Source organism: Neodiprion virginianus, chromosome 7, assembly GCF_021901495.1.
Source record: "Neodiprion virginianus isolate iyNeoVirg1 chromosome 7, iyNeoVirg1.1, whole genome shotgun sequence".
NCBI classification, from domain to species: Eukaryota; Metazoa; Arthropoda; class Insecta; order Hymenoptera; family Diprionidae; genus Neodiprion; species Neodiprion virginianus.
This window is the reverse complement of record NC_060883.1, coordinates 15181015-15207437: the sequence shown is the minus strand read 5'-3', so window position 1 is coordinate 15207437 and position 26423 is coordinate 15181015. Positions and strand designations below refer to the sequence as shown.

Below are 26423 nucleotides of genomic sequence, written 5' to 3'. Positions count from 1 at the left end.
CAAAACAATTGACGTGTCATCCAATTTTGCCTGTGAAATAAATTATACATGTATGTCGCAAGGTAAAACTATTAGAAAATGCGTTCTTATACTGAAATAGTAGGATTTTCAAATTCCACACTCGATAGTGACTGTATGACAAAATCTCTTATATTGCAATTACTTTATGATCCTGGATAAACGCTAGGTGAAAAAACGTAAATAAAAAAAATGCCTGAGCTTACAGGTTGGTAAATTGCTCGAAATACCTTGCAAATAATTGACAATGAGTGTAACTGGCTATGAAGAAAAATTTTCTTCTTTATAGCACTCCTATTTTTAACGACAAGGGCTTATAGTTTCATAGATAAAGCTCCTTCGGGGATATCAAATTTAATAACGTACCAGTACAAATATTGATATTCAACGCTCTCCCATGACTTATACTTCTTTCAACGTTCGCAGATTAGGTACTATTGTAATATAAAGCAACCATAACATATAAGATTGCCTCACTCGATGCGTAACAAATTTTATGTATGTCATGTATTCCTGATGACATGAAGTTCTTATAGAGGCTCTGAAATATAACGAATGATTCATTAACTATAGACAAAGTATTTGAATGTTACATAAGGATCCCCACGCGCTAACATAAACAGAAACATGGAGCTTAATCTAGCATGTGTGTACTGTATGAAATTTGAACCACATTTGGTTTTATTCTTGCCGAGATGATACTGAAAGAGCATATAATATAAGGTCATTTACTCATTGCTGAGCACGAGTGCGACTTACGCAGCCGTCGGGTCTGACGTTCAGCAAGAAGTACATGACGCCATACCTACAGAAACTCTCACAAAAAGAGATCTGCGAAAGCAGCCACGAAACGCAAAAAAGTTGGTCATTTTTTCATTTTTATTTTCAGTTTCCCTATAAGATGTCGATGCTACAGAATCGTTTAGACATTAATAGTATATTTATGTAAGCTTCAGAAAGTTAGTATGAAGAAATGTGTGTAAAATATGTGTTCCATTATTACGAGATGACGTATCACTTTTTCTGAACCTAGGCAATGTTATCTTATCTGGTCTTCGTTACTATTATCCATTATGATTATCATTAATTTTATTACGATTATCACTGTCCATTTTGAATTGTAAATACTTTTTAAAAACTCAATAAACCTACAAAACAAATTTGTTTATGCGTTTAATTTTCTCCGATCTAGCATTCATAAAGAATATACATGTATATCAAGTCGAGAATTATTCACCCAGCCCAACTATTTCCCCATCTTCCAGTGTAGAAGCAAGTCGTCATATCTCAGGGACGCGTGAATGTTTTTCAATGACACTTACATGGCTGGTAGTCCAGACCCATGAAACCTACTTGTTTCACTTCCAAAACGATCAAGTGGTTCTGCAGAATTAGTTGTTGAAGATGATGAAAAAAACATATCTTTAGCACGTACAAATGGTTAGCTAGGAAATTTCCAGCAGAAGGTTGTTCGTTTGTCATCAATTTAGCGAGACAATGCTAACCAGACTGAGCGGAAGAATAGTTATGATGCCTCAAATCAGACGGTATGTTACGTACATTGATTATTACTAGATTATATTTATTCACATAATGTGCAATAGACGAATAGATCAGCCTCAACCTTTTCATTTCCACTAAATTCATGAATCATTCGTTTGTTAACTTGCATATCTTATACTATCGCCCTTAATGTTTTCAGATTACCGAACCTATAGAATAGACGAACATGAAGCTTCAAATTGATATTGAACGACCCAATGAAGACCAAAGTTTACTAATTGCTCCGAACCTCATAGTTGACAAGGATACACGGCCATATTCCACATCTGCTACATCACCTTGCTTCACATGACACATGCTCCGAAAAGTAGTAGCGATAAAGTGGAACCTCTTCTTTGACTGTTCGTTATTCTATACGTTTCCTATAATAATCAATCTGTTGGAATAGAGAAACATTACACTCTTGCAAGACAATGTCCCAAAACAAAAGATGGCTCGCAACTGTTTCAAAGATGACACTGCGTATCACGTTGGAATAAACTAACTTTCACCAGCTACGAACCGATAACTTCGCCTACCTATCCGTTGCCACTACTAACTCCTTACAGAGAAGATAGATACAAAGTCAATACCTACTCTCCTCATATAGTACATACGTACGAATACAGTAATAAGCTTTATTCTTTTGTTTGTTTCGACTACTTGCATGGAACCAGAATTTTTTGTTATCACATATTGTTTCGCAATTGCCTGAACCATTCCTATAGGATTACCAATCAAGTGGAAGAGATTTCATTGTCTTTAACCATCTCCCACTGGACTGCCAACTGATGTAATTGCAGGTATTTGACTCGGGTTTTTAACTTCGAGAGCGCAAGCGAAATAACAACACGTGTGGCATGTAGTCCAGCTTAAACCGAAAGTGCTTTCTTAATTTCATCACAGCGACAGGATACAGTATGGTTAAAGGAAGGAAAAAAAAAAGGAAAACATATTATTATTGCTATTGGAAAAGAAGAATGAAAAATATAGTGTGTCATAGAATTATAACAATTTGGTTAATATAATTATTATTACAACGTCAACATCTAACTTCATCTACCTATCCGTCAACACTACTGCCTTTCCACCGACATGACTGATATAGGCTTGGGAGACGATCTTCGTTGTATCTCATAAGTGGAAATAAATAGGTGGGTATCAAGTTTTTAAATATCTTTTTGCGCTTACTTATGTGGGTGGAAGAGGAGTTTAGTCGTGAAATTTAAGCGGAAGACGACATTCTTTAAGCTTATGTTTCAATTAATACGTACAATAAGTTTCGCGTATACGGCTATAAATTTTACTTGTTAAGTTTTTGCTGTTGTTATAACCCTTCATATTTGAAATTGGTCGCGAAGAGGCACATTTTAGACTTGTATATGTGACTTGTTGACATGTGCACATTAGAGACTTCTGTACGTGGCTGTTAATGTATGTATCTCAGTACACTACATTGTTTTAGCCAATTTAAGGTGGACGCAGCCGTCTATTTGAACGATATGAAAGACTCATATCAATTATTAGCGAGAAAAATTTGCTAGAGAGAGTGCAATTTCGAAAATTTTCAGGTGAGTTGAAAAATTAACGACGGAACCAGGAATCGAACCTGGTATCTAGAGATGCTTTGCTGGAGACTTACTCCAATAGACGACCTAGCCGTCCTGACTACAATGTCATTAATTTCTCTGATCATCTGTATTCGAAATTGTTATTGTTTTCGTGTGCCGTGAATTTATACATATTTGAAATTCATCGCTTATAATAACCCTCCTGTAACCCCCCGTCATGGGAGTGCGTTAAAAGATGTTCATGTTACTATTATATGTTACACGAATTACTCATACAAAAATCCACAGATATTACACAGGGTGTAACTATTGGAATCATCGAAAATGTAGTTACAAGAGTAATGAATCAATATTATACTAGATTACACTGCACTTATTAGTAACCAGAATAGAGTCATGTTTATATTTTAAACTGGTAACAGAATCGACATAAGCTCAAATCAAACATTGAAGATAAACATACCATCAAATATTTCCATCTTTTATTATTAAACAAAAAATATGCCTGTATATCTATGCCGATGAAAGACAGTGAAGTTAACTATTCAAAAAAATAAAGTTTTCATTCATCCCAATCAGACATGGCGATAATTTTGCCCTGACGACACGGATCGATTCACGGATTCGATAGAATTAATGTTTTCGATTCTTTTTACCCGCAAACTGCGAGATATCGCTATCAGAATTCATAATTGTTGCAAAATTCGACTTTACTTTACTGCAGTCGGCAGGAATACTAACAGCAGAATGAACTGATACTCGCATTATCTCATACAAAGTTGATCTAGCGTTTACAAGCTAGAATACGCCGGCGCACGAATCTGAATCATTGGCTGATTGGTGGGGCAGGCGCTCGACCAATCACAGCGCGGTCGTTTTCGGGTGGTATCTCTGCCAGTATCTTAATTGCAGGAGCAATTTTAATGCTGAAAAATGAAGCTTGCGGCAATGGTGTGATGAAATCTGTCGTTAACTCCTGGATTAAAAGGAAGCTCTTGGATTCCTAATATTATATATTTCATTGCAGGGTCAGTAGTGATAACACAGGTTTGCAATAATATCTTCCTTCAAAAAAAATATTATAGATACGAAGGTTTTCATGTGCCGAATTTATATCTGCTTTCTATTTTTTGCTGTCACATATATACATATATGCAAAAATTTAGAATTTGTTGTGTTTCGTTTTTGTATTTACACTACTTTAATCTATTTAAATAGTATCTGTACATACAAAATTTATTCGAACTGATCGAAAGAGAAAAAAGATATCGCCTAACATTGTTCCGGCACCAATGCATGCCCCTGCGCGCTGCTCGTTGTGAAATGTCGCGCAGCATAAAAAGGAAGAAAGAAAGCTAGAAAATAAGACGAATTATACTAGTTGTGGTGCTGTCGGGAGGTTAGTTACTGTATGACGCCAGAGAATATGGTTTACAAGTTGTTTAATGCCAGAAAAATCGGGTTACACAGTTCGGATGGCGTAGTAGAAAATGCGGAAGGCAGGGAAAATAAGCGAAACGAGTTGATAGGTACTTATGTGCCAAGAGCGTGGCGAAGACTGGTTACAGATGAGGAAAAAGTGCAGGCTCGCCCCCGAGTCGAGGCCAAGGGTCGCGTCGCGCCATAAATGCCACATGTAGGGAAATTTCCGGCGCGGTCAAACCCTTAGCCCTCGGCTAGCGAGGCGAGGCCTGGACACTCGAACGTTAGTTGTAAAGAACTATAGAAAAAGATACACATGGAGAAACGGAAATATTTTAAGGGTTTTTCGCCGGCTTGCTGGTGGCGGGTGTCCGCCACACTAGTATATAGATTTTCTGACGATGTTAATGTTTCAACTTTTGAAATTTATAACTTTTTTTTCACAAATCTTGTTGCTATCATTAGTGTTTGATTATAATTTGTAAGCAAAGATAGCGTTTTATCAAGGGGGGGGGGGGGGGGGGGGGGTACTTACAGTTTGTAAGTCTAAGATCATACCTATTTGTAGGAGTTTCTTTTTTTAAAAAAATGAAAACACTCAGAACAATTTCAGTTTAAGGGCTTTATTATTATTTATAGTTTCAAGAATATTTTTGAATTTTTCCATTGAAATTATGACAAAATGGTGACATGGTGAATATGAATAGCGAACGACTTTGAATTCGAGGGCTTTTGCGCCGGTGCATCCTGTGACATCACTGTCCAACTTGTAACAGATAGTAAAACTTATTTCAGTTAAAAAGACCTTTTTTCAAAACATATACGGTTATGAACAAAGAATGTCATTTCTCTACCAAAAAATTGTTGAACAAATTTTGGGATTGAAATTCAAAAATCTAGGGACAAATTCGAATCGATAACCAAGTTTTGAAGATTGTGTCAAAATTTCGATCGGATAAAAATTGACTAAGGAATCTGTGCCGTCGGATTGAGAATGTGGTCATTCGCTACTTATATAAGTACGCACCATGCTGCCGTTTTATTATTAATTTCAATGAAAAAATTCTAAACTGTTCTTTAATCTATAAATAATAAAGTGCTGAAACTCAAATTGCTCTAACGGTTTCCATTTTCTTTAAAACAAAACTCCTAAATATCGGCATGTTTTAGGCCGTCCAAGCTTTACTCTCCGCCCTATATAAGTTGTATTAACTTTAACAGCCTTCCTGGCATCTGTGACCCTGGTGGCGTAAGCTGCCTCCTCAGCATGGCAGGAGCGTTTTTTCTCTGACATAACTGATATTGAATTGAGACTCGAGCATACTTTTATGTTTACTATTATTGATTTTAGTCTGTTTAAGTGCACTGTTTTTCTTTTGTGTTAGTACTGTTTGCTTTTTTACTCTCTTTTTACGTTAGATAACATTTACCAACTCTTTAGTGCACAATGTGTATATTTGCTACTGTATTGTATGTGTTTGTTGTTGCCTTTTCTGGGTTCACCTGTTGGGCTTTCTTCTAAATAAATAAATAAATGAATAAACAAATAAAACCTATAGAAAACTACATCTTGGCAGAATATCAAGTTCCAATACTCCGCCATTTGGGCATCAGTGATGCTTTATTGTACTTCTCAAAGTTTGATAGCATTCATAACGAGCGGCAAATCAGTAATTACAACTACACGATCGTGCTTGCATATATTTGTGCCAACGCCAAGTTGACGCTTCACAATTTTATCGGAAAGTCAATTGTATTTTTCAGCTTATATGACTTGGAATAATTTCAGATCATTGATAATATAGACTTATACAGTGCGCTGGCTTCGTACGTAGAGTAAATTGTATGGAAAATCTGGCAACATGTTAGTGACTACAGGATTTTCCAGCCTTGTGTAAATAAATCTAGCATTAATTAAACATGCACGCTTTGTTTTCAGATACCGGTATATAACAAATATTTCCCTAAAAGCACCATATTGTGGCCCCCTGTAAGTACGCTAAAACTAAAGGTTTCCCCCAAATGTAACCCAAAGCAGTCAATTTACCCCTGAAATCCGCCTATCTTTGCCAGCCATTTACCTTTTTTTCATAAACTAAAATAGAGTGCAAAAATGAATTTGATACTTGAGAACAATGTTTATACTTCCAACTTAATACAAGAAAAAAAACAAAGTATATTGAATCTCAAAATTCTTTTATAGTTCACAAAACAATAATTTTTATGGTTAAATTGAGTGTCATCTATGGAATACATGGGCTCATACCAAATTATTTTGTTCCTACGTTTAGCTGGAAACATAAACATCGTTCTCAAGCATCAAATTGATGTTTTCAGTCCATTTTAGTTGATGAAAAAAAAAAAATTAAAAAAAATAGAAAATTTCAATGTACATATTCTACTTCAAAATTTCAATCGTCTTCCGGCATGCGTTAATATTGTCCAAAGATCGTTATATTCACAGGGGATTTTTTTCCCTATAAGATGAACACATTTTTGCGGTGCAATCGAAAGAATTCCAAAACGACCAAAATAAAGAACCCCTTAGTGTTTATCTAACTCCGCTCTATTTGGTTAGTACTATGAATAAATATTAGAACTCTAATAATCCCCTATTACCCCTCCCCTCTCCGTGGTACCGAACTACCGAAAGTATCCAGATTATAGCCGAGGATCAGCAAAGATATTTGACAATTGAGAAGCGTGTTGATTACACCAGGCGCCCAACAAAATCTGGCGATATCTTTCGTGAGTTTCCTTTTTCAGCTTTCATTGCGGTTCGCCAAATTATCGTGAACACGATAAGTTCTCTGCAAACTTTTTCGGGTGAACCGAGTATGGAAAATCCGGTGTCACAATATATATTTCGAATTGACCCATTTTTAATTCATAGTTAGATAAGAATTAGAACGAGGCTCAGAAATTCAAAAGAAAAAAGAACTTTATTGTTATATTCTCATTTAAGTTTTCTTACTTACGACACAGCGTAATTATAAATTTGACCTAACTGTAATTAGCATTATTAAGTTATATACTCGTTTTAAATTTGGTCTAATACATTTTTCATATACTAGCGACGTTGTTTTCAATTTTCATCAGTATCAGCTCTTTCACTCTGTCATATTTGAAATATTGTGGAAAATTTATATCCAAATATTGAATCTTCCAATTAGTTTTGTATCGTTGAACACATCTTAAAAACTCCTCGTACATCGGCGCTACAGTATCCAGTTCTGAAATGGTAAACACATACCGTTTCTCTAAGGCGATGTAAATTGCCTTCGGCAACCGCGAGTTCAACAACTTCATCACGGTTCTCACAAACGCATCCGTTATTTGGTCATCATAAATCACTGTAACAAAATGATTTGCAATGAACATGTAATATATTTGAGTTTAGGACTACCTAAAAGGATTATACTTTTCTCGTTCAGACAGTGATTTTGAGGACGAAAAAGTTAGTACAATTATGATCCAAACTTCAGTTCGGAAAGTTCGTTTGACCATTTGGTGTGTCATGTAATATTCGATTACACAGAAACTCTGTACACCGATAAAAATTTGGAGAAAAACGGTTTGAAATATGTTCAGACAACAAAGAATTACGTAATATTTGAGTAGAGTTTATCTACTTGAATCTTAGAAATAGTGGGTACAAAATTTTCTCCATATTCATCATCGTTATCAAGTATCGTATTTGAAAATAATATAAAATAACATAAATATAATAACAAGAGTGACGTCACATACTACATAAGGTGTCAAATACTACTCACCATCTGCTGCTAGGATAATTGAAGCTGCATCAATTTTTTCTTGTAAAGTTTTCGGCCAGTTCAGGTTGAAAAAATTCAATTCCGTAACCAGAAACGGAGATTTAATATAAACCCTATTTCTATCCACATTTCCTTGTATTAATTTAAGGATCCCACCTACATTCACATCTGCAAACTCAATCGTAAATTATTCATGGAACAGGTTACAATTACAGTGTATGTGTGTGATAATAATGCGGTGTGGCGGTGTAGCAAACGGCGGGCAGAGTACTCAACAGAAAAGAATCATTGGAGCAAGTCAAGATTAAAGGAATTACACAGTGAATATTATCCAAAAAAAAAGACGATGGATCATGGGAAATCCGACGCACTTCAAAGAAAGAAATAGAAATTACGTATCGTGTGCTTGCAAAAACACGTAATTTTAAGGTGGCACATACATTTACGACACTGCAATAAGTTTTTTTTTCTTTATTTTCAAGCATAAATATCACTGATGACCAATAAAAGTGTAATAAAAGTATAAAATAGAACAACTTGCGCGAGTTTTGAAAAAACCTAACGATTTTAATGACAAAATCGATTTGTGTATGTAAAATTAATTCTCTAATAAAAATTTTTCATTCAATTTTCTTGGTTCGTTAGGTCCAGTTTACACGTTCCTTCGACTTTCCACATTCTAGTCCAGTCATTTTAGATTTTCTGTTCCAAAAAATAGAGCCTCCAATATTTGTTTTTTAATCGCTTAATTTTGACGTTATAAAAATACATTAAAATCTAGAACGAGATCACACCAGTGTAAATAAATATTGAAGGTCAAAGGTCAACAAATTCGGTTTTTTTGCGAATATCTCGCTTCCCATGGCTCGGAGACGAATTGAGATTAGTATCAAAATGAAACATTATTAAATTTGGTCACAAAAAAGGTCTCATGTATTTTTAAGGCCAGCAAATAGCTTTAAAAAAAAGTATTGCGAAGTGTCTACGCAAGGCGTACACCCCATTTCGTACAACCCATGCATAGAATAAATGATTTTTTTTTATGTATAGCTTTTCGAAATATAGTGTAAACGAATTTTGACGTGCTAAAAGAATAAATGCAGGAGTAGAGAACAATAAACTCATTTCCCAGTACCGTCATTATGTGAAAAACATATAACAAGGGTTCGGGTCAGGTAAATCGTACAGCATTTTGGGCTTCACGCTTTGTTCTAAATCAAAAAAAAACGTCTTGAAAATCACGTTTTTTCCAACTTCCTAAATGTACCTCCCGTCTCGAGCAGTAACACTGATGTACATTTTGTTTATTTCTTAGAGACTCGTACTTTCTGTCCGATTAGGACTTGTCGACGATGATGGAAAACGGAGAGAAGGACAGAAAAAATAGAGATGAATACGATAAACAGAGTTACTGGCAGTCGAGTTCAACCCTTAGAGGACGGGGATTTGAGATTGTTGGTCTCCTTCAGAAAATTCTTAAATAAGGTATCTAATATGTCAAAACTATCACGGGTAAAGTGTCGATCATGTGTCGCCCTCGTATACGGGTGTTCCCGTCCTCCAAAGATTAAAGATAAAAGGTATCAAATGAATAGTAAACGGGAAAAAGAAACATGGAGATCAAAAGAAAACTATGATTACAACCTCATGCAGGATAAATAAATTGAAAATCGAACAAATGAAATCTTGCAGTCACATCGAAAAGTTGAATATCCAAATTGGGCCATAAAAACCGAACCAAATTACGAGGATACATTTACGATTTCGAATCCGCCGTTCGTCGACATAACCTGAAAACCAGTACCTCCAGTTTTTTACAGTTTTCTCTATAATCAAGCTGGAGCAAATGACTAAATTGACAGATTACGTATAAACAATCGACGAACAACTACAATCATTATGCACTAGGGCGAAATTATCATTTCTTCATCAGGTACGAGTATACAAGTTCGATTCTGCCGGAATTCGACCTTCGACCACGCAATGAGTCGGTATCGTTTTACCGAGTTTTCTCGGAAATTACGACGGAGCAAATTACAAAATTGGCAGATAATTGATGAGAAATCGCCGTGCAATTACAAGCACCATCGACTTGGCCGAATTTATCATTTCTGTGAATTTATCACTTCAACAGATTCCAGTTGAAGTTTGCTGCTCGACGACACAACCTCCAAATTGGTTCCTCCGTTATTTCCCAGTTTACTCAAAAACCATGAAGTAGGAAATGACGAAATTTTCGGAACAATGACGAGCGTTCTAGGAGCAATTAGTAGCAAATAAGAAAAATTAGGAAGCAGATAAGACCAATTGAGGATCAATTATTTGATACATAAATTCATCGGAAATTCTACGACTTTTAAAAATCAGCGAAACACCTGGCGGCTCCCGGAAATACATCTTTATTTCTTTCGATTTTCTCCAAAATCGTGCGGGAGCAAATAATAAAGCAAGTTAGAGAACAATTAGGGCGCAATGATTTGACGTAAATTTTTTTAATAAATTCGAACGTCGCAGGCCAACTTCTCATAGATCGCTAATACGCAGCGGGGTGACACAAGTTTCCTCTTCCACTTTCTTATTTAAGAACTTATGACATTATATTACCACAGCAACAATAAGAATTGTTCGAAAAGAAATTGACTAGTAAGAATTGACTAGCATTGATTATAATAATAACAAACCATGGAATTTGTTTGCTGTTCTATCTCAAGAGTACGCTGCGAAAAAATTGTGTTACCAACATACGTAGGGGAAAACTCAAAAGTTTTACTAACCTTTGATTACTTCATCACCCAGCTCGATTTAGGTAGTAATGTTTTGCACTAGGTTGTCGAATAAGGGTCCCATACTGAAGCATTGAGTTTCACCCCGCTGCTAATACGTGTATTCCGGAACCGGTCAAAATCCAACACGTTAAGTATACATACGATATTCAGGACGATTTTTGCCTAAACCTATTTTTGTAACGGGTGGCGTTAAAATCGTATACGTCTAAAGAATGCGTCAAGTCCGCACAGAGATAATAGCCGTACAGTGGATAAATATACTATATGCACAAAACAGTCGAACCTAGATTCTACCGGTAAATCGGGGTCAAGATTTTTCTTTCACATCTGGCACATCCCCTTCTTATACAATCAAACGCCACGTGGCCTTGTGTAAAAAAACATTGCAACGTATCTGTCGCGTATGCAACATAGGAATAAACTGACATAAAGTCTTATTATTTATTATTTACATTGAAAAAAAAAAATTCGCACCTCATCATGTAATTTTGAATCTCAGAGATAATAAGATTACTTTGCCTCCAATAATACCTGGAATTGCCCAATAACTCAAATTTTTTTCAACTAAATAATTTTAGCAAGGTGGAGCTGCTAATTGGACCTTTCAGCCCAAATAGGATTACAAATAAGGAAATGTTCTTTAAAATCGAAGGCCAGCTCTAATTATATAAATGTGACAAGAAAGTCTAGATAGAAATTAAGCATAACAAGTTTTGAAAAGCCCACTATACTTACACAAGCAGCGTATATTTTTACCTATTGGCGTGTGTTTGTGTGTGTGTCTGAGTATGAGTGTTTCAAGTAGAATTTCATTTACCGGTACATATAACCTCATTAGCCAACATTCCGGCTATAATGCTAGTAAGGCCAACACCAGACCCTAGCTCTAGGACGACTTGGTTTTCAAATAGTTTTCCATTGTGCAGTATGTAATCAGCGAGTAAAAATGCACCACGCCATACTTGAAGGCCAACAAGTCCTAGTGCTGTCGATATACTGTGCTCTAAAAAAAAATAAAAATACAAGCGTTAATGAAGGTAAAAAACATATTCTTTGCAGTCATGGAGACCCACATGTCAGATTATATTGCTACTATGTTGAATGCACCTTTTGCGGTTCCTTTAGAATACTCTTTTGGCCTCTCTGATTAAATAGGCAAGACAAGATGGCCGGATGGCCCAATCTTACCTCATTGCAGGTAAGTTGAATGATTTCAAATTTAACGTGATCAAATTTTTCTCAAACTTAAACTCATATTTAACTTAAGACTCATACTGCCGTAGATTATATAAAGTTGAGACTTACATCAAAGCTGTTCCATTGCAATATAAATAAAAAATATAGGTTTTATTGTATGACAAAGTTCAGTGAAAAACAACACTTTTTTTGCCAGACCTACCCAATTTAAGTTAGATGATCGGATTATAAAAAAAATTAATCTTATTTAAGGGTTGATTTTAAAATCCAAAGAAATTCACCGAGATTTCTTTTGAGATGTATTAAAATATGGTCTGTTATAAGCGATATTTGAGAGAGTCCTGGAAAAAGTGGTCGAACACATGAAAAATACTCCATATGAAATCACAATAATCGATTGCTTTTAATCTTGGAATATGTTACTGTACATAAAACTATCCTAAAAATCACACTCATATGGTACGTGCCACACTAGTCTCTATTGGTAACCAAGTCCTTATAAAGAAGAAAAAAAAACATGGTAAAATACTTCAAATCATTACCATCAATTTTTTAGTTACCTATAATTAATTCTCCCTGTGTTTGCCGATCAATGATAGGGTCTCCGTCGTTGTCAAACTCGAGCCCATTTTTTCCGTTTTTCGTCAAGCATCGAGGGTATTTAAAGTAAAACTTTGAAATGGCATCTGTAAGATTCAAAATATTTTTGAAGATTTGTTAGTTAATGTATAGAATATTCCCAGTGGTTCTTACACGAAAAGTTCATAGGTCTGCCGAAATGGTTCGCTATTTCCTAACACGCACATCATTCATTGAGAAACAGCGTCTTTTGATCATTTTCAGCAGGCGGCCAAGATCGCCTATCTTTACATTTGAGTTGTAAAAAATACTGTTCGATACATTTACGACATGAGGCGTTGGGTTCGTGAGATGTTTGAACACGCACCTAGATCGCATCTCATGTTGCACTTGTATCGGAAGGCACTATTGGAACTCTGATTTGTCAACAACGCCCACCGACAAGTATACAGTTTACGCATGATGGTGGAGGGAATTTCTGCATGAACGTATGTTGTCGAAATTCAGTAAACCGTAAAAAAGTAATATGTATGTATCTACTGATATTTTTTCCAAACTCAGCTATTTCGAGGTCATTGTAAAATCGTAGAACAGTGACTTTTTGTAAGCCTCGTTACGTAAGTACGTAAACGGTACTTACTGCAGCCACGTCATGTATGGTGAAATGCAAAGTCTACGCGATCCAAATTTTTTCGTCACACATGCATGAAATAATTCCTCTTTTGTGGCTTAGGAGCGGTCGTATTGTACTACTTTTTCGCCGTGCCACGTCAGATGTGCGTACAACGTTCTGCGCATGTATAGCTTGCGCGACAAGGTTCATGTTACATACGACGTGCGGACAAGAAACTTTGTCATGTAGTGGTTACAAAAAATTTCCGCTTACTCCTTGCAAAATAGTATATTGTGTACCAAGGGCGGGATATGGGTCATTTTTGCCCACGTAAGAAATTCGCAGTACGAATCGCAGGCTCGCTAGCACGAGCGAAGCGAGTGCGTGTCGCGATCCAGAGACGAGTAATGTGAATACTCAAGGGCAAAATTGACTCCTCGCCTTTGGTGAACACAATATTTTTTGTAACACCTGTATAGATTTTGCGTGTTTTCTTACCAAAAGTCTGGGATCAAATCGCATTGATCAAAAAATTGAAATAAGTATGATTCACTTATAGTATACCAATACTTATTGTTAGTAGAAAAGTTCGGAAGTAACTTTTCCATCCGCTATTGACTTTTATCGCTCGCCGGTCGTAAAAGAGCTACTTTCACTTTATACTTGGGTAGAAAAAAGGCGATAATCGTGCATGTGTTACAAAAAATACTGTACGATACGCGTACGACATGAAGCGTTTAGGCTAATTGCGATGTTCTCAGAACTCTGCCTCGACGAGGGTTCATGCTGAAAACATCGTACTCATTTATAAGACAGGTCTGCAACCAAAACACTCAACAGGTTTTTTTATACTGTTTATATATTGATTTTTACTCACTGAAACCGAGGAAAATACTGCAAAAATTCCATCACGTCAGATTTTTTCTTGAACTTGTGTTTGTAGTTTCATTTAGAGTGAAACTCCCGTTTTACTTGAAATCTGGTATCCTATTCTTGATTCTAAAAATTCTATGTAAAAGAGAGTTCTTACTTCCATTTAATACGTATTAAAGTAAGATTCAAGGATAAATACAAACAGGGCAACAGAAAATGGAAAGCGGACGCGTGTTTGGAGTTGTATCAAAGAGAAGCAGAAATAGAAAAGAAAGGTTTCATAGGCAAAAAGTACGAACACGGAATGTTAGGTACATTTCACGAAGAAATTGTTTGTTTAATTATATAAGAAATATTGTTTAGTTCATTGTAATGAAATCTGGGTTTTTTCCTTGTTGATATGCTTTTTTTATGCAAACACCTTGTATTTTTCAAAAATACTTTACGCGATGGACGCAAATGGTATCATTTTTGGATTGGGCATACTCGAAAATATAATATTTACCAAAAACATCCCATGCGATTGAAATGAAAATTTTCTTGCAGCCTGTGTATTTACCCATCATGTCGCCGTCATATCGTAGCGTACTATTTCTACGACAGGTATCTTTGTGCGAACAAAATCAGGATTCCAATGTACATCTGGACATCAAGAATGCACACAAATGCAAACGATGAAAAAATAAGAGCTGTTTGAACATGAGTTTAAATTTCACAACATTAATGTAAACATGCATTTTAGGAAAAATCATCATTTCGCAAGCTTATACATGAATTAAAACAAACAACGCTAACGATGAGTGACTTTACTTCAACTTCTTATTGGAATAGCGGATACCATGGATCATTCAATATAGTAAAATACTTACTGCCTAATTCCTCCGACGATACAGAAAAATTGTCATTTTCTGTATGAATTTCTGACGTTACTTTATGCGCTTCCATCTATAATGTTAATAAAGCATTATTATTTTGGTTCATTGTAATTCATCGCTATGTATGTTCAATTGATATTGGCTGGGTGTTAGAATTCCAAGAAGACCCGCACGCAAAAGTGGTAAACTACAGCCACTAGGCACAGAATCACTAATGTGATGTCAATGGCTAGCAGTGGTATACTGCTAGCTTTGTAACTGTATGCTGGACTAGCCTCCCTGGAGAAATTTCCGTTAGGTACAGATAGATACGTACAGAAAATGTGCCAAAACCCGTATAGAAAACAGACACATAATCAGTTTTCCGTTCGTTTCTTTACGGTTTTTGGCACATTTTCTGTACGTTTCTATCCACACGGAAAAAAAAATTCAGCTCGTGGAACTAAATATTAGATAGTTACTTGTAAACAGTTCGTCGAACTAAACGTTCTGTTATTGGAAGAGCACTGCATGGTTCGTATAACTGACTGTTAGTCAGCTGTCATAGCTGTACGTTGTTCAGCTCTCTCAGCTAAACAGCTTCGTTCGAAGAGCTAGACCAGAATTTTTCGGCTCCGCTCACAGCGCTTATTATTAAATAGTACAATTATATTGCTATTAGTATTATTTTCCATCATTATTATCATTATTTATTCAGTGTCATTTACATATTTGAATGGACTATTTAAACAATTATCTATCAACTGTATTTAAATCATACTCATGAAATTTGAAGGTTATGAAATATGTCAACGCACCAGAGCACAGCGCAACTTACAGCTCTTAGAGCAAAACCATTCAGCTGTGAGAGCTGAACAACTTGCAGCTATCAGACCTGACTAATATATAGTTGCTGTAACTACAAGATAGACCGTAGAGTGCGTATAGTTACTGGAGCTGTAGAATACAGCTCGCCGAACAGAATTTTTTTTTCCGTGCACGGCTAATGGAATTTTCATTGGGGCTGTAAATTGACGAAAGCTGGTAGTGGCCACAATTTTTTTCTGTACAATAAGACTGAGTCTTTTCAAAGATAATTAGAAGCAAAAACTTTTGCGGTACAGTATTGTTGTATACTGTAAATAACTAGCCGACCGGTAATTGTTTTACAAATTTTCGTAAACAAACTTACGAGGAGAATCCGAAATTACATTCATCATTCCAAAGCATTTGTCCACTTTACCGAAATATGCTACCGGGTATTGGATTTAAAAATAATTGGAAATATCAAATGTATAATAGGGAGTAGCTTGAGTTTTGTGTTTATTGTTACATTATTACAATTGAACAGGATCCGGTGCATTCCTCGGAGTGATACCTGTTATGCTTATTGTAGGTTATTTATTGATCAATCAGGTAAGAGTTAATAATATTATTTATTACAGGTTTTCTTGGTACACAATACATGGTGTGCACGCTTGTGCCCGGGCAGGAGAGAACTGACTCTTTTCAGTGCTGCCAACTCAGGCATGCCAATTGTTACCAACTCATGACAATACCTGTTATAAAAATATTTGAAACATAAAAATTCTGTATACCACGGGCAACGCACGAAGGCACTTTTGCCGTAGTCACATTTCACGGTGTGAATGTTTTCTGGAAAAGCAACGTCATTGAAAAATACTAAAAATGTTGTCTTACATTACAAGTAGACGTGACGTGATTAAAATACACGCCTTGATTCGTAATCAATTGCAGGCGCCAGCATTTGAGAAAATAATTTGGTACGCAATGGTTTGCTGCAAAATTATCACCGGATCGCGGTTTTTTACCAAATTTCAATGACGTTGCTTTTCAAGAAAATATTCGCATCGAGAAATGTGACTGCGGCAAAAGTACCTTCGTGCGTTGCCTGTGGTATACACAATTTTTATGTTTCGAATGTTTTTATGATAAATATCACCCCGAGGAATGCACCGGATTTTCTTGAACTGTAATAATGCAACAATAAACAGAGAAATCGATCTACTCGCTATAATACGGTTGTTATTTCCAATTATTTTTAAACCTAACACTGCGCCGCGCTCAAGCGGACTCATGAATCGCCATCGAAACCTTAACCGCTATTTTCTCGGAAACGGTCGAGTGTTTACGGATTAGCTGAAATACATGTTCGTTTACTTTTGTTACTATTCCATTCTGCGAAGCTCGTGTAAATCTGTGGGTTACAGTCGGCGAGTTCTCCTCGTGAGAGGAAACTTACATATATGTGTAGGGTAAAAAATGGGCAAATGGCATTTCCGCGTCCACGCGAGTAATCCAAAATGGTATGCAACGTGACTCTGCTGATAGCGATGAACAACCTCGAGGGTCGGGCAAAACCAGCCAGGCATAACAAAGTTATGTAAAAAAAATTACCATTTTCGCTAAAGATACAAATCACGGTGTTAGTATTGCGTTAAATAAAGAACTTCTACTACATATGTATATGTTTGGACGTAACTTTCTCGGTGTCGAAGGTCAATAATCGCAACGGTTAATGATGTCGACGTTTCAGCCCTGGGAGGGGGGTTGATTCTTCAGAACTGGAATATTTATTCCATACTCAACGTTGTACGTGACAAAAAAAAATATTGCACTAACTAAAAAAAGAAAAGAGAGACGGTTTACACGAACCGAAGAAAAGACAAAGAAAACACAGAAATGCCGCAAGAATCGGCAACGGATTGAATTATTTTTATCTACTTACTTATAAGTACATGAAAAACCGTTTGAAAATCGATTAGTTGAAAATTAAATAAAACAGGAACGTTCAATATAATGTTCGTACCTAGTGTTCAGGCCTAGGTCGTTATCTATAATGACATGTTAGAAAATTATCGCTTCATTTCATTTCAAAGGTGAAACCATATCTTTTCTTGTTTATTGGTAAGCTTTACTCAATTTGTATCGAGGATTAAGTTCAATGACAAAAAGATTAACAATTTCCTAACGCTTGTTATTACAGATGACGACCTAGGCCTTCTTAAAATTAGCCCTGTTTTGAGTAGTCGCTTAAAAACTCTCAGTTCACGGGCATGCCTCATAAAGTAATATTTCTCGTTGGTGATGCGTAGACTTTGATATTACGAAGAATAAATGACACGCCAAAACCTGTTGATGTTAAAAAGCTGATATCTCCCAATTTTGGCGAATTTTCTCACTCTTTTCTTCATGAATCATCAAAAAATAAGGCGGGTAAAATCAGTTTTTTTCGCGATACATTTCATCACCACGAAAAGGGGGCCTGTAGGTCTGTTGGACCAACTTCCGCGATGATCTGGAAAACGGCTGGATGGAAAACCCGAAACTGACCGGATTTGGCAACCAAATGAAAAGGTATTACCTAACTGAAAATTATTTTTAAAAAAACAATATTTCTGAAAAACAAAATATTGACAAAAGTTTGTGAAAATAAATCAATGAACTCGGAAAAACAATCGTTAATTTACAGAAAGTAATCATGAGATAAAAGTATAAGTCTTTCAACTAACCGTAATCATTGAAAATCGATTCATTTTCGGTAGAACCGGAAGTTCAAATTCAACGGCAATTTCTCACGCCCATCATTTGGTTTTAAAATCCTGGAAGTTTTAAATTTTTTCGTCAAACGGTGACCAAGATGATCGTCGAAGATTTCGACTGACCAACAGACCTTCATCCAAACCGAAATTTTTCTATAAACTTGTTTTTCACATTCTAGAGGTTCGGACGCGTAAAGATTCGTTGAAATTAGAAAAAGTGATTTTCGACCGAAACAAATAATTTTCTTATTTCGTCGAAGGTGATGAAAAGTAACAACCATTCTACATTTATTTAACCCAAATATTCCCCGAATTTCACAAAATTGTAATTCGGTTGGTAAAGGATGACTAATGCAACGTCTGAAATGGACACGGAAGTGAATTTGTGAGAAGTTTCTTTCTCATTTAGCTGCATGAAATAACCGAAATACAATTTCTTCGTGATTGGCCGAATCGGTATTCCAACGTTTTTTAACGAAGGTTTAGTTGGATTCCGTCTTTTCTTATTCACCTTGACGCGGAAATGTGATTTATTCCATTTCTTAGGTGGTCTGTTTAGCCCTGCACTCGAGGTCGTTCATCGCTGTTGGTCCAGTCGGAATGTACAGAATTCGATTAACTCCATTTGACGAAGAATGTAGGACTAGCAATTTTATTGTAAGTATATTCGATGCCTAGGAACATGTGCTGAAGTTTACCAGAAAAATCTGGCCCTGTTTTCCGCGCCAAATTTTTTTGAGAATCGATAATGTTATAATTTGACGTTATTTTTTTCTGGTGGTTTTAGATAAAAATTCTTCCTACAAAAGTCGTCCGTTCCATTGCCCTCTATACAATTAATCCTATACAAAAATCACATAGAATTGTTAGTTTACTTGTAAATCGTCAGTAAACACGGGAATCGATCGTTTTATTCATTGCTATTAATTCTATGAATTTTCGATGCCATGTCCTGAAACTCACCCGACGTGTAGAAAATCTTTCCTCGAATTTTTAGTCGAAACTTTACCCGATTACGTTACATAGTTTAGCGATAATAAGAGGTCCACATAAATCCACCGATAACTTTCGGCAGATTAATCTTACAGCGTGCCAAAAAATCATGGTGCTAGTTTTCAGTGTCTACTTTTAAAGTGTAACATCAACCAGTAATATTTTCAAAATGGGCCGTAAATATAAATGTAAATAGCTGGATTAATTTTCAAATAACTATGGATATTTTTAACGATTCTGATGACTCCTTTCGAGACACGTAATTGAAAAAAAAACGTTGGAATAACGTGATCAGAACCAGAAATACGGACATCTTCACCTTACATTCATTTAATAATTTGCTATTTGATATTTGCGATCCGTTCAACTTAGAGAGTATTCGTTACTTCTTCAGATATTACAGTAAATATTTTTTATGCTTCTATAAAGTATTAATTCCGTAGCAACCAGGCGGTTAATTCGTCCTCGCGGGCCCCAGAATCGGCAAATAAACTAGTAGGAAAAAACTATTTTTGCTCATTAGTATTTAGTATCTAGTATTTATTCATATTAAGGCATTCGTGCCTTATTACTAGTTACATGTATTCAGCATGTAAGTGTAAACTTATGTATTCCAGTGATTCGTGATTCATACATATTTTTTGTTTCCCTTAAAGTTACGTTGCTTCAGAGACGTTTGCGGTATTTGTCGACAGGAAGTCCTACATAAGTTCTAAAACAGCTTATTTGTAGGGCATATGGGAAGAAAGAATAGTTTGTATGGGTGTCTGGGAGATTTCGAGTAATTTCATTTGTGTTTTCGTGTGGTTTCAGGATTGGCTTAGTAGCTTTCTGTCAGTTTGCTGTAAAAACCTGTGCCTGCATCGATTAGCAAGTCGGTACGCTTTTTCTTGACGGTGGCAATGAGCTTGTTTTTCAAATGTGATGGGAAGTTGTTGTATAATTTATTTGCTATTATTTTCTCCTGTCGTTGTCCCAAAGTGGTTCGAATTCGAGCGATTTCGAAGGCACCAATGTTACTGCTCTTGCTGTGTGTCTGTGCTGGATTGTTTGTTTATTGATGTTATCCGTGTTTTTATTGAGTCTTGTCGTAATGTACTTTAGGTACTGTTGGTGTATATCAAGAATTTCATGGTCTTCGAAAAACTTGTCCGACGGGTATCTGTTGTATAGATGTAGCGCGGCTTTGATTAGTGCTTTCTGTAGTTTGTTTAGAGAGTGTAGATGTTTTTTAAAAGCACTACCCCATGCCGTGATGTCATGTTGAATTGCGGAGTGAACTAGAGCATAGTATACCTGTCTAGTTTTTTTTATCTACTATTTGTCGTAGATTAATTAGTGGGTGGAAGAGCTTTCTCAATTTTCCGCAGGTGTAATTTATGTGGGGCTTCCATTTCATTTTTTGTCGATTAATATGCCAAGATATTTTTGGTTCGAAACTCTATTGATTATGTCACATCGGCAAGGGTCTCCTCTTGTTCCGCAGTTGTGTGAAGTTGGAGACGTACACTACGACATCCTGTTTTTCTGTCTTCTTGACTCTAACGGTCATGCAAGTGGTTTTAATCGGGTTTAGTGTGAGAAGCCTATCATTGAGTAGTCGGTATAAGGGCTAATGTAACATTCGGCAGTTCAAAATGTTTCCTTCCATGTGTTACCTGTTGTTATGAGTACGTGTCGTCTGCGTAAGAGATTAATTGGAATTGGAAGTTGTGTTGTAAAATATCCTCGTCGTATATGATGAATCGGAACGCTGACAGAATGGTGCCTTGTGGGATGACGCATGTCGTTTCAGAGTTTTGGCTACGTGCATACGTGCATCATACCTTTACTCTCTGCTTTTGGTTTACTAGTTACGATTGAAACCACTTCTGCGCGTTACCACTTGTACCAATCCTGTTTAAAGTAGTTAGTAGCTGGTTATTAGCGATAGTATCAAATGCTTTGGCTAGGTCCAGGAAGATAGCGATCGTTATCATTCCATTGCCTGTGTTTTCGTGAATATTTGTAGTTATTTGGTGTATAGCATCTTGCGTAGATTTCCTTGGTCTGAAACCATGTTGTCAGAAATGAGTGATTGTTTGTCGATAAGTACTTGTAGTCATTTTTTTATGCATTTCTCCAATATTCTCGCAAAGTTGCTTGTAATTGTGATGGGTCTGTGGTTGGTGATTTCTTCTGCGCTATCGCTTTTTTGGATCAGTGTAACTGTGCTTTTTTTTGCAAATGGCTGGAAATACACCTTGCTGTATTCTATTAATACAGATGTGTTTAAGCAGGGTCAGAATGTGTGTAGCTGCTTCTTTTATGGTTCTTGCGCTGCTCCCGTCTGCTTCTGATGAGGTAATGTTTTTAAATTCTTTGATATTTTTGGTAAGTTCTTCAGTGCTGATCCAGTTTAAAAGATTGAGCTTTCTGAATATCAACTGTAAACTGGTGGAGTAATGTATATATGATTTTATTGACTACACGCACTCATACTCATTAGATAAAGTCGTATACGCGTATGTTGCTTGGAAGGTATGGGTAGCCAACACGAAGCATAATTTGTATTGCATGCTGCGGCCTATTACACGAGTCGGAGTTCATTTAAATAAGAAAATATACAAAATAAGAAAATTTATTCCTCTAAAAATCTATTTAAAAAATACAAAAAATCAATTCTCCACTCTGAATTATGGCTCAAAATGTTTGTTTGGGACCCAGAAATTATGTGAATTTTTGAAAAAAAAAAAATGGCGTTTTTTTTTTAGGACCATAAAAGAGTTTGTAACATTTTTTAAAAAAGAATGGTTCAGACGAAAAATCTGTAAAAAATATGTATTAATTGAAGAGCAGAGAAAATTTGTTAATGAAAAAAATTAACGGACGACCGCGGAAATCGATCTCGAGATCAGCGGAAACCCATCCCTGTACTTATACACACTGGACCACGAGGCGTCCGGTCCCCGCTATCATCACGTTAATCTTTCTCATCTCCTCAGTTCACCGGTTATTGTGCAGAGGGTAATTTGGTGGAGTAATGCTGGGGGTGGTTGTGATTTTCGAAGCTAGTCGATTCCCTATGTTCGTAAAAAATTCACTCATCGCATTTGTGATTAATTCTTCTTCTTCTATGTATTTACTTCCGAGTTTTATCCTCGGAATAGCATCTCTTTTTGGTTTGTTTTGGTTTATTATATTCCAGATATGTTTCGGGTCCCCATGGGCGTTCCTAATTCGGTATTCGTAGAAATTATTCTTGGCTTGTTTTATACATTTAGCGAGTATGTTCCTATATTTTTTGTATGCTTGAATATCCACAGTATTGTGAGGACGATTCCTGATGTCCTTGCCATATTCTTTACGATGCTTTATGGAAGTGATGATGGCCTGAGTTATCCATGATTTCCGTTTTCTTTTTGTATTTCGTATTTGTATTCAACGATACTGATGTTGCCTTGTGTATGTGCTCGTTCAGTCCATTGATGAATGATTCGGTGGATTCATTTGTGTCTATTGTGTTTAGAACTTGGATCCATGTTTCCGTTTCCAGTGAGCTTCTTAATTTGTTGTAGTTTATCGTTGTTTTTGAGTTATGTATATCATTATCATGTCATTAGTGGAAAAATATTTCACCGCTAGTGGAGATACGTTAAGCTATTTGCCGACGCGTACATCATTCATTGGGAATAGCATCTTTTGTTCATTTTCAACAGGCGGCTATAATCACCTGGTTTTACATTTTTATTGTGAAAAATATCGTGTGCAATTCGTGGGCAATGCCGATTCTGAGTACATATGATATCCGCACTTGCCTCCGAGTCGTCGAATCGTCACTTTTGCCCACTCACCGCACAATATACTATTTTATGACTATATGTATACCGTTCATTCATCTTACTTTCACCGATAACGGCGTTTATAATAAAGGAATCGAGTAACTGAACATAATTATTTTATTTTACTCAATCGATACACTGAGAAATAAAAAACCTAACCGAAATATTGAAACAAAATAAATTGAAATATACGAGTATCGTTACAGCTATCTTGTGGTGTTGTGATTTGAATATAATAGGTTTCTCTAGTGTTGGTACAGAACCTTTGGATATCCCTACTAATTTAACGACCGACGACCTTGAATGAGCATCGTTGGCATTGAATAACCATGAAGTCATTTTGACGCCTCTAGAAACCCTGTCACTTGTTCCATCAAACAGTTACACCGATTTTTGGAGTTCGGGGATGATTTTTCTCCCTTTGGGGTAGAGCATTTAATTTGCATAGCAGTATATCGAGTCTTTAATTCCAGAATAATTTTGACGCATTTCGGAATCCTTTAACTTGTTCCGTCCGACAGTTACACTGATGTTTCGAGTTCGGGGGCGAACCTAGCCTGAAGCCAACTTAACACGTATGAAAATGCTGACGCATAAGGCTTGCGTGGCTCGATTAAGCATGCCAAATAAATAAAATATCCACCGAAACGAAAACCTTAGCTGATCCTTTTCTTGAATTATGAATAATTAAAAAAATCAGATAACATGCACTCAACGTATTCAAGTAGTAACTATATTGATAACATTTACAGTCGCTTTTAGTGTTACGCATTATTAACATTTAACAATAATTTTATTTAAATTATAAACATTGAACTCTGTTTTATCTTGATTTAGTTTAAACATGCCTTGATGAGCATTGAACAACAGCATTTTTCAGAAATATTTGATCACTGTTAGTTTCTACCGGCAGATCAGCACATTGTTTTTTCTTGCGGTGGATTTCTTATCATTTTCGGGTTAAAATAGAAGAAGCAATAAATTTGAAAATTACATTTCAAGGTCAAGGATGTGTCCTGGACATCTTTTACTATTGTTTCGTATTCAGCGTATCCAATTACGTAGGAAAGCACTCCTAACTCGCCAAATCAAATTTTTAATATTGGACTTTACGTTGCAGACGGGAGTGGTCGAAATTTCGACCACTGGGTTGGTCGGACACTCCACGTGAGAAATTCATTGGTATTATACACAAATTTCGTCGAAAATAAAAGGTCGATTTAAACGTAAAAATTCCCGTCCTGAAAAGCTTAAGGGTTTATCAAGTTCACATTCGTAAGGTACGAAGATTTTCAAAAGACTAGAAAAATAATTACTAGAATCATAATATAAAGCCCAGAAATCCATTTTTCATTAGAAATTACTCAAAAATAGTTATAAATTTAATAGATTTGTTCAATTTCATTCCACAATGTCTTATTTTATTGACAAATCTATTCTCTAAAAAATTTCACTCACAATGAGAGACTTATTTTCACACAGTTCATATCGATGACTATTCAATTTTTCAAGATTGTACTGATATTAATTTCAAATAAAATAGGAGTATTACGTTTATCATTAACAACAAAATCACTTCTAGTGAATTTACACAAAATAGTTTTCCTAAAAAAATAAGCCATTGTAGTACACAGTTTAACAAACCTACGAGTTTTATAACTATTTTCAAACGACTTAAAATCAATCAAGCTTGAAATCCAAGTTCTTATTCATAATTTTAATGGTTTTTTTTTCAACTGATAGGCAAATGATCGTAGCTAACAAATAAATAGAGGTGTTCGATTATCTCGTAATCAAATTAGGGAAAAGGTATTAAGTTTCAATTTACCAAACTTCAACAAGTCGGTGAATACTGAAAATTTCAGACATCTCTAGATGTATCAGTTTGTTACAAAGATTCTCTAATAGTTTGCTATCACAAAATATGTTTACACAAATATAATAGGCCCCGGTTGATCTACGATACTGCTAAGAATTGTTGTTTTTGTAGATACGAAGAGATATTCCGAAATCATGTCAAGTTATTCAATGTAACTTGTGTCAGAGTCAAGCGATACATGACTGACTTATTTTTGAACGTGCTGATCGTCATACATCATTTATAGCAGTTCAATGTTAAGTATCACAACACACTATTAGCTCCAAAGCTAATTTCATTTGATATGTATCGGTTTCATCATCAGCATCGCATTGAAGGTTGAAAATAACGTAGAATAATGATTTGGTAAAATTCCTCAGGCCTTAAAAACATTACTAACGCAAAATGACTATAAAATTGCGAACTGTCACGGAGGTTGATGTCAATTAGTTCAACAGGCATTTAGTTAGCACTACGTTTGAAAGTTATCTTGGTCAGTTTGCACAGCTTGACCTGACATAACGAAGTAGCAAAATTTCACCATAATGATTCCGAATTTCCAGATTACGGCCTTCAAATCTATTACTCCGCATTTAACGACGTATGTTACTCTTGCGTAAATATTTTCACTTTTTCTTCCCAGTGGCTATTCTATAATCGAGGATGTGCCAAAATATTTTCACTTGTTCAGGACGTCAGGTTGTATAACGTGGGTTAAAGAAATTGCATAAGATACGGTAGCAAAGGTAAGGGTGCTATTTCATGAGCAGTAAAAAGCAGCAGTGGTTTAGTAACTTACTAGTTTTCACTAGCATCAGTCTGGTAATTTTACGCAGTAGCAGCGCTGCTCATGAAATAGGTCCTGGCTTCTTGTGATCTTGAAGCTTGTCGCTCGAGAAACTGAACTGCGAGCAGCAGAAACTTGCGCCGGAAGTGATAGAGGAAAACTGCTGCTGC

General features: G+C 35.9%; 1 protein-coding gene and 1 long non-coding RNA gene across 7 annotated transcripts; one reads left to right on the top strand and one right to left on the bottom strand.

Moving 5' to 3' along the window:
• Nucleotides 1–7476: 7476 nt before the first annotated feature.
• LOC124308375 (methyltransferase-like protein 22) lies at nucleotides 7477–26190 on the bottom strand. 6 transcript variants are annotated; one of them, XM_046771040.1, is made up of 6 exons: nucleotides 26008–26164; nucleotides 15247–15322; nucleotides 12873–12998; nucleotides 11933–12118; nucleotides 8330–8497; nucleotides 7477–7906 (listed from the first exon to the last, which is right to left on the bottom strand). In XM_046771040.1, exons 1-6 carry the CDS (start codon nucleotides 26008–26010, stop codon nucleotides 7617–7619), a joined length of 849 nt encoding a protein of 282 aa, XP_046626996.1. In that variant the 5' UTR covers nucleotides 26011–26164; the 3' UTR covers nucleotides 7477–7616. The 6 variants fall into 6 exon arrangements, with proteins under 6 accessions (XP_046626996.1, XP_046626999.1, XP_046627000.1 ...); XM_046771043.1 differs by having other exon boundaries at nucleotides 25980–26118; XM_046771044.1 differs by lacking the exon at nucleotides 26008–26164 and adding an exon at nucleotides 25867–25964.
• LOC124308389 (uncharacterized) lies at nucleotides 19964–24603 on the top strand. The gene is made up of 3 exons (XR_006908981.1): nucleotides 19964–19975; nucleotides 20663–20665; nucleotides 24489–24603. It is a non-coding gene; the product is annotated as an uncharacterized LOC124308389 (long non-coding RNA).
• Nucleotides 26191–26423: the final 233 nt, after the last annotated feature.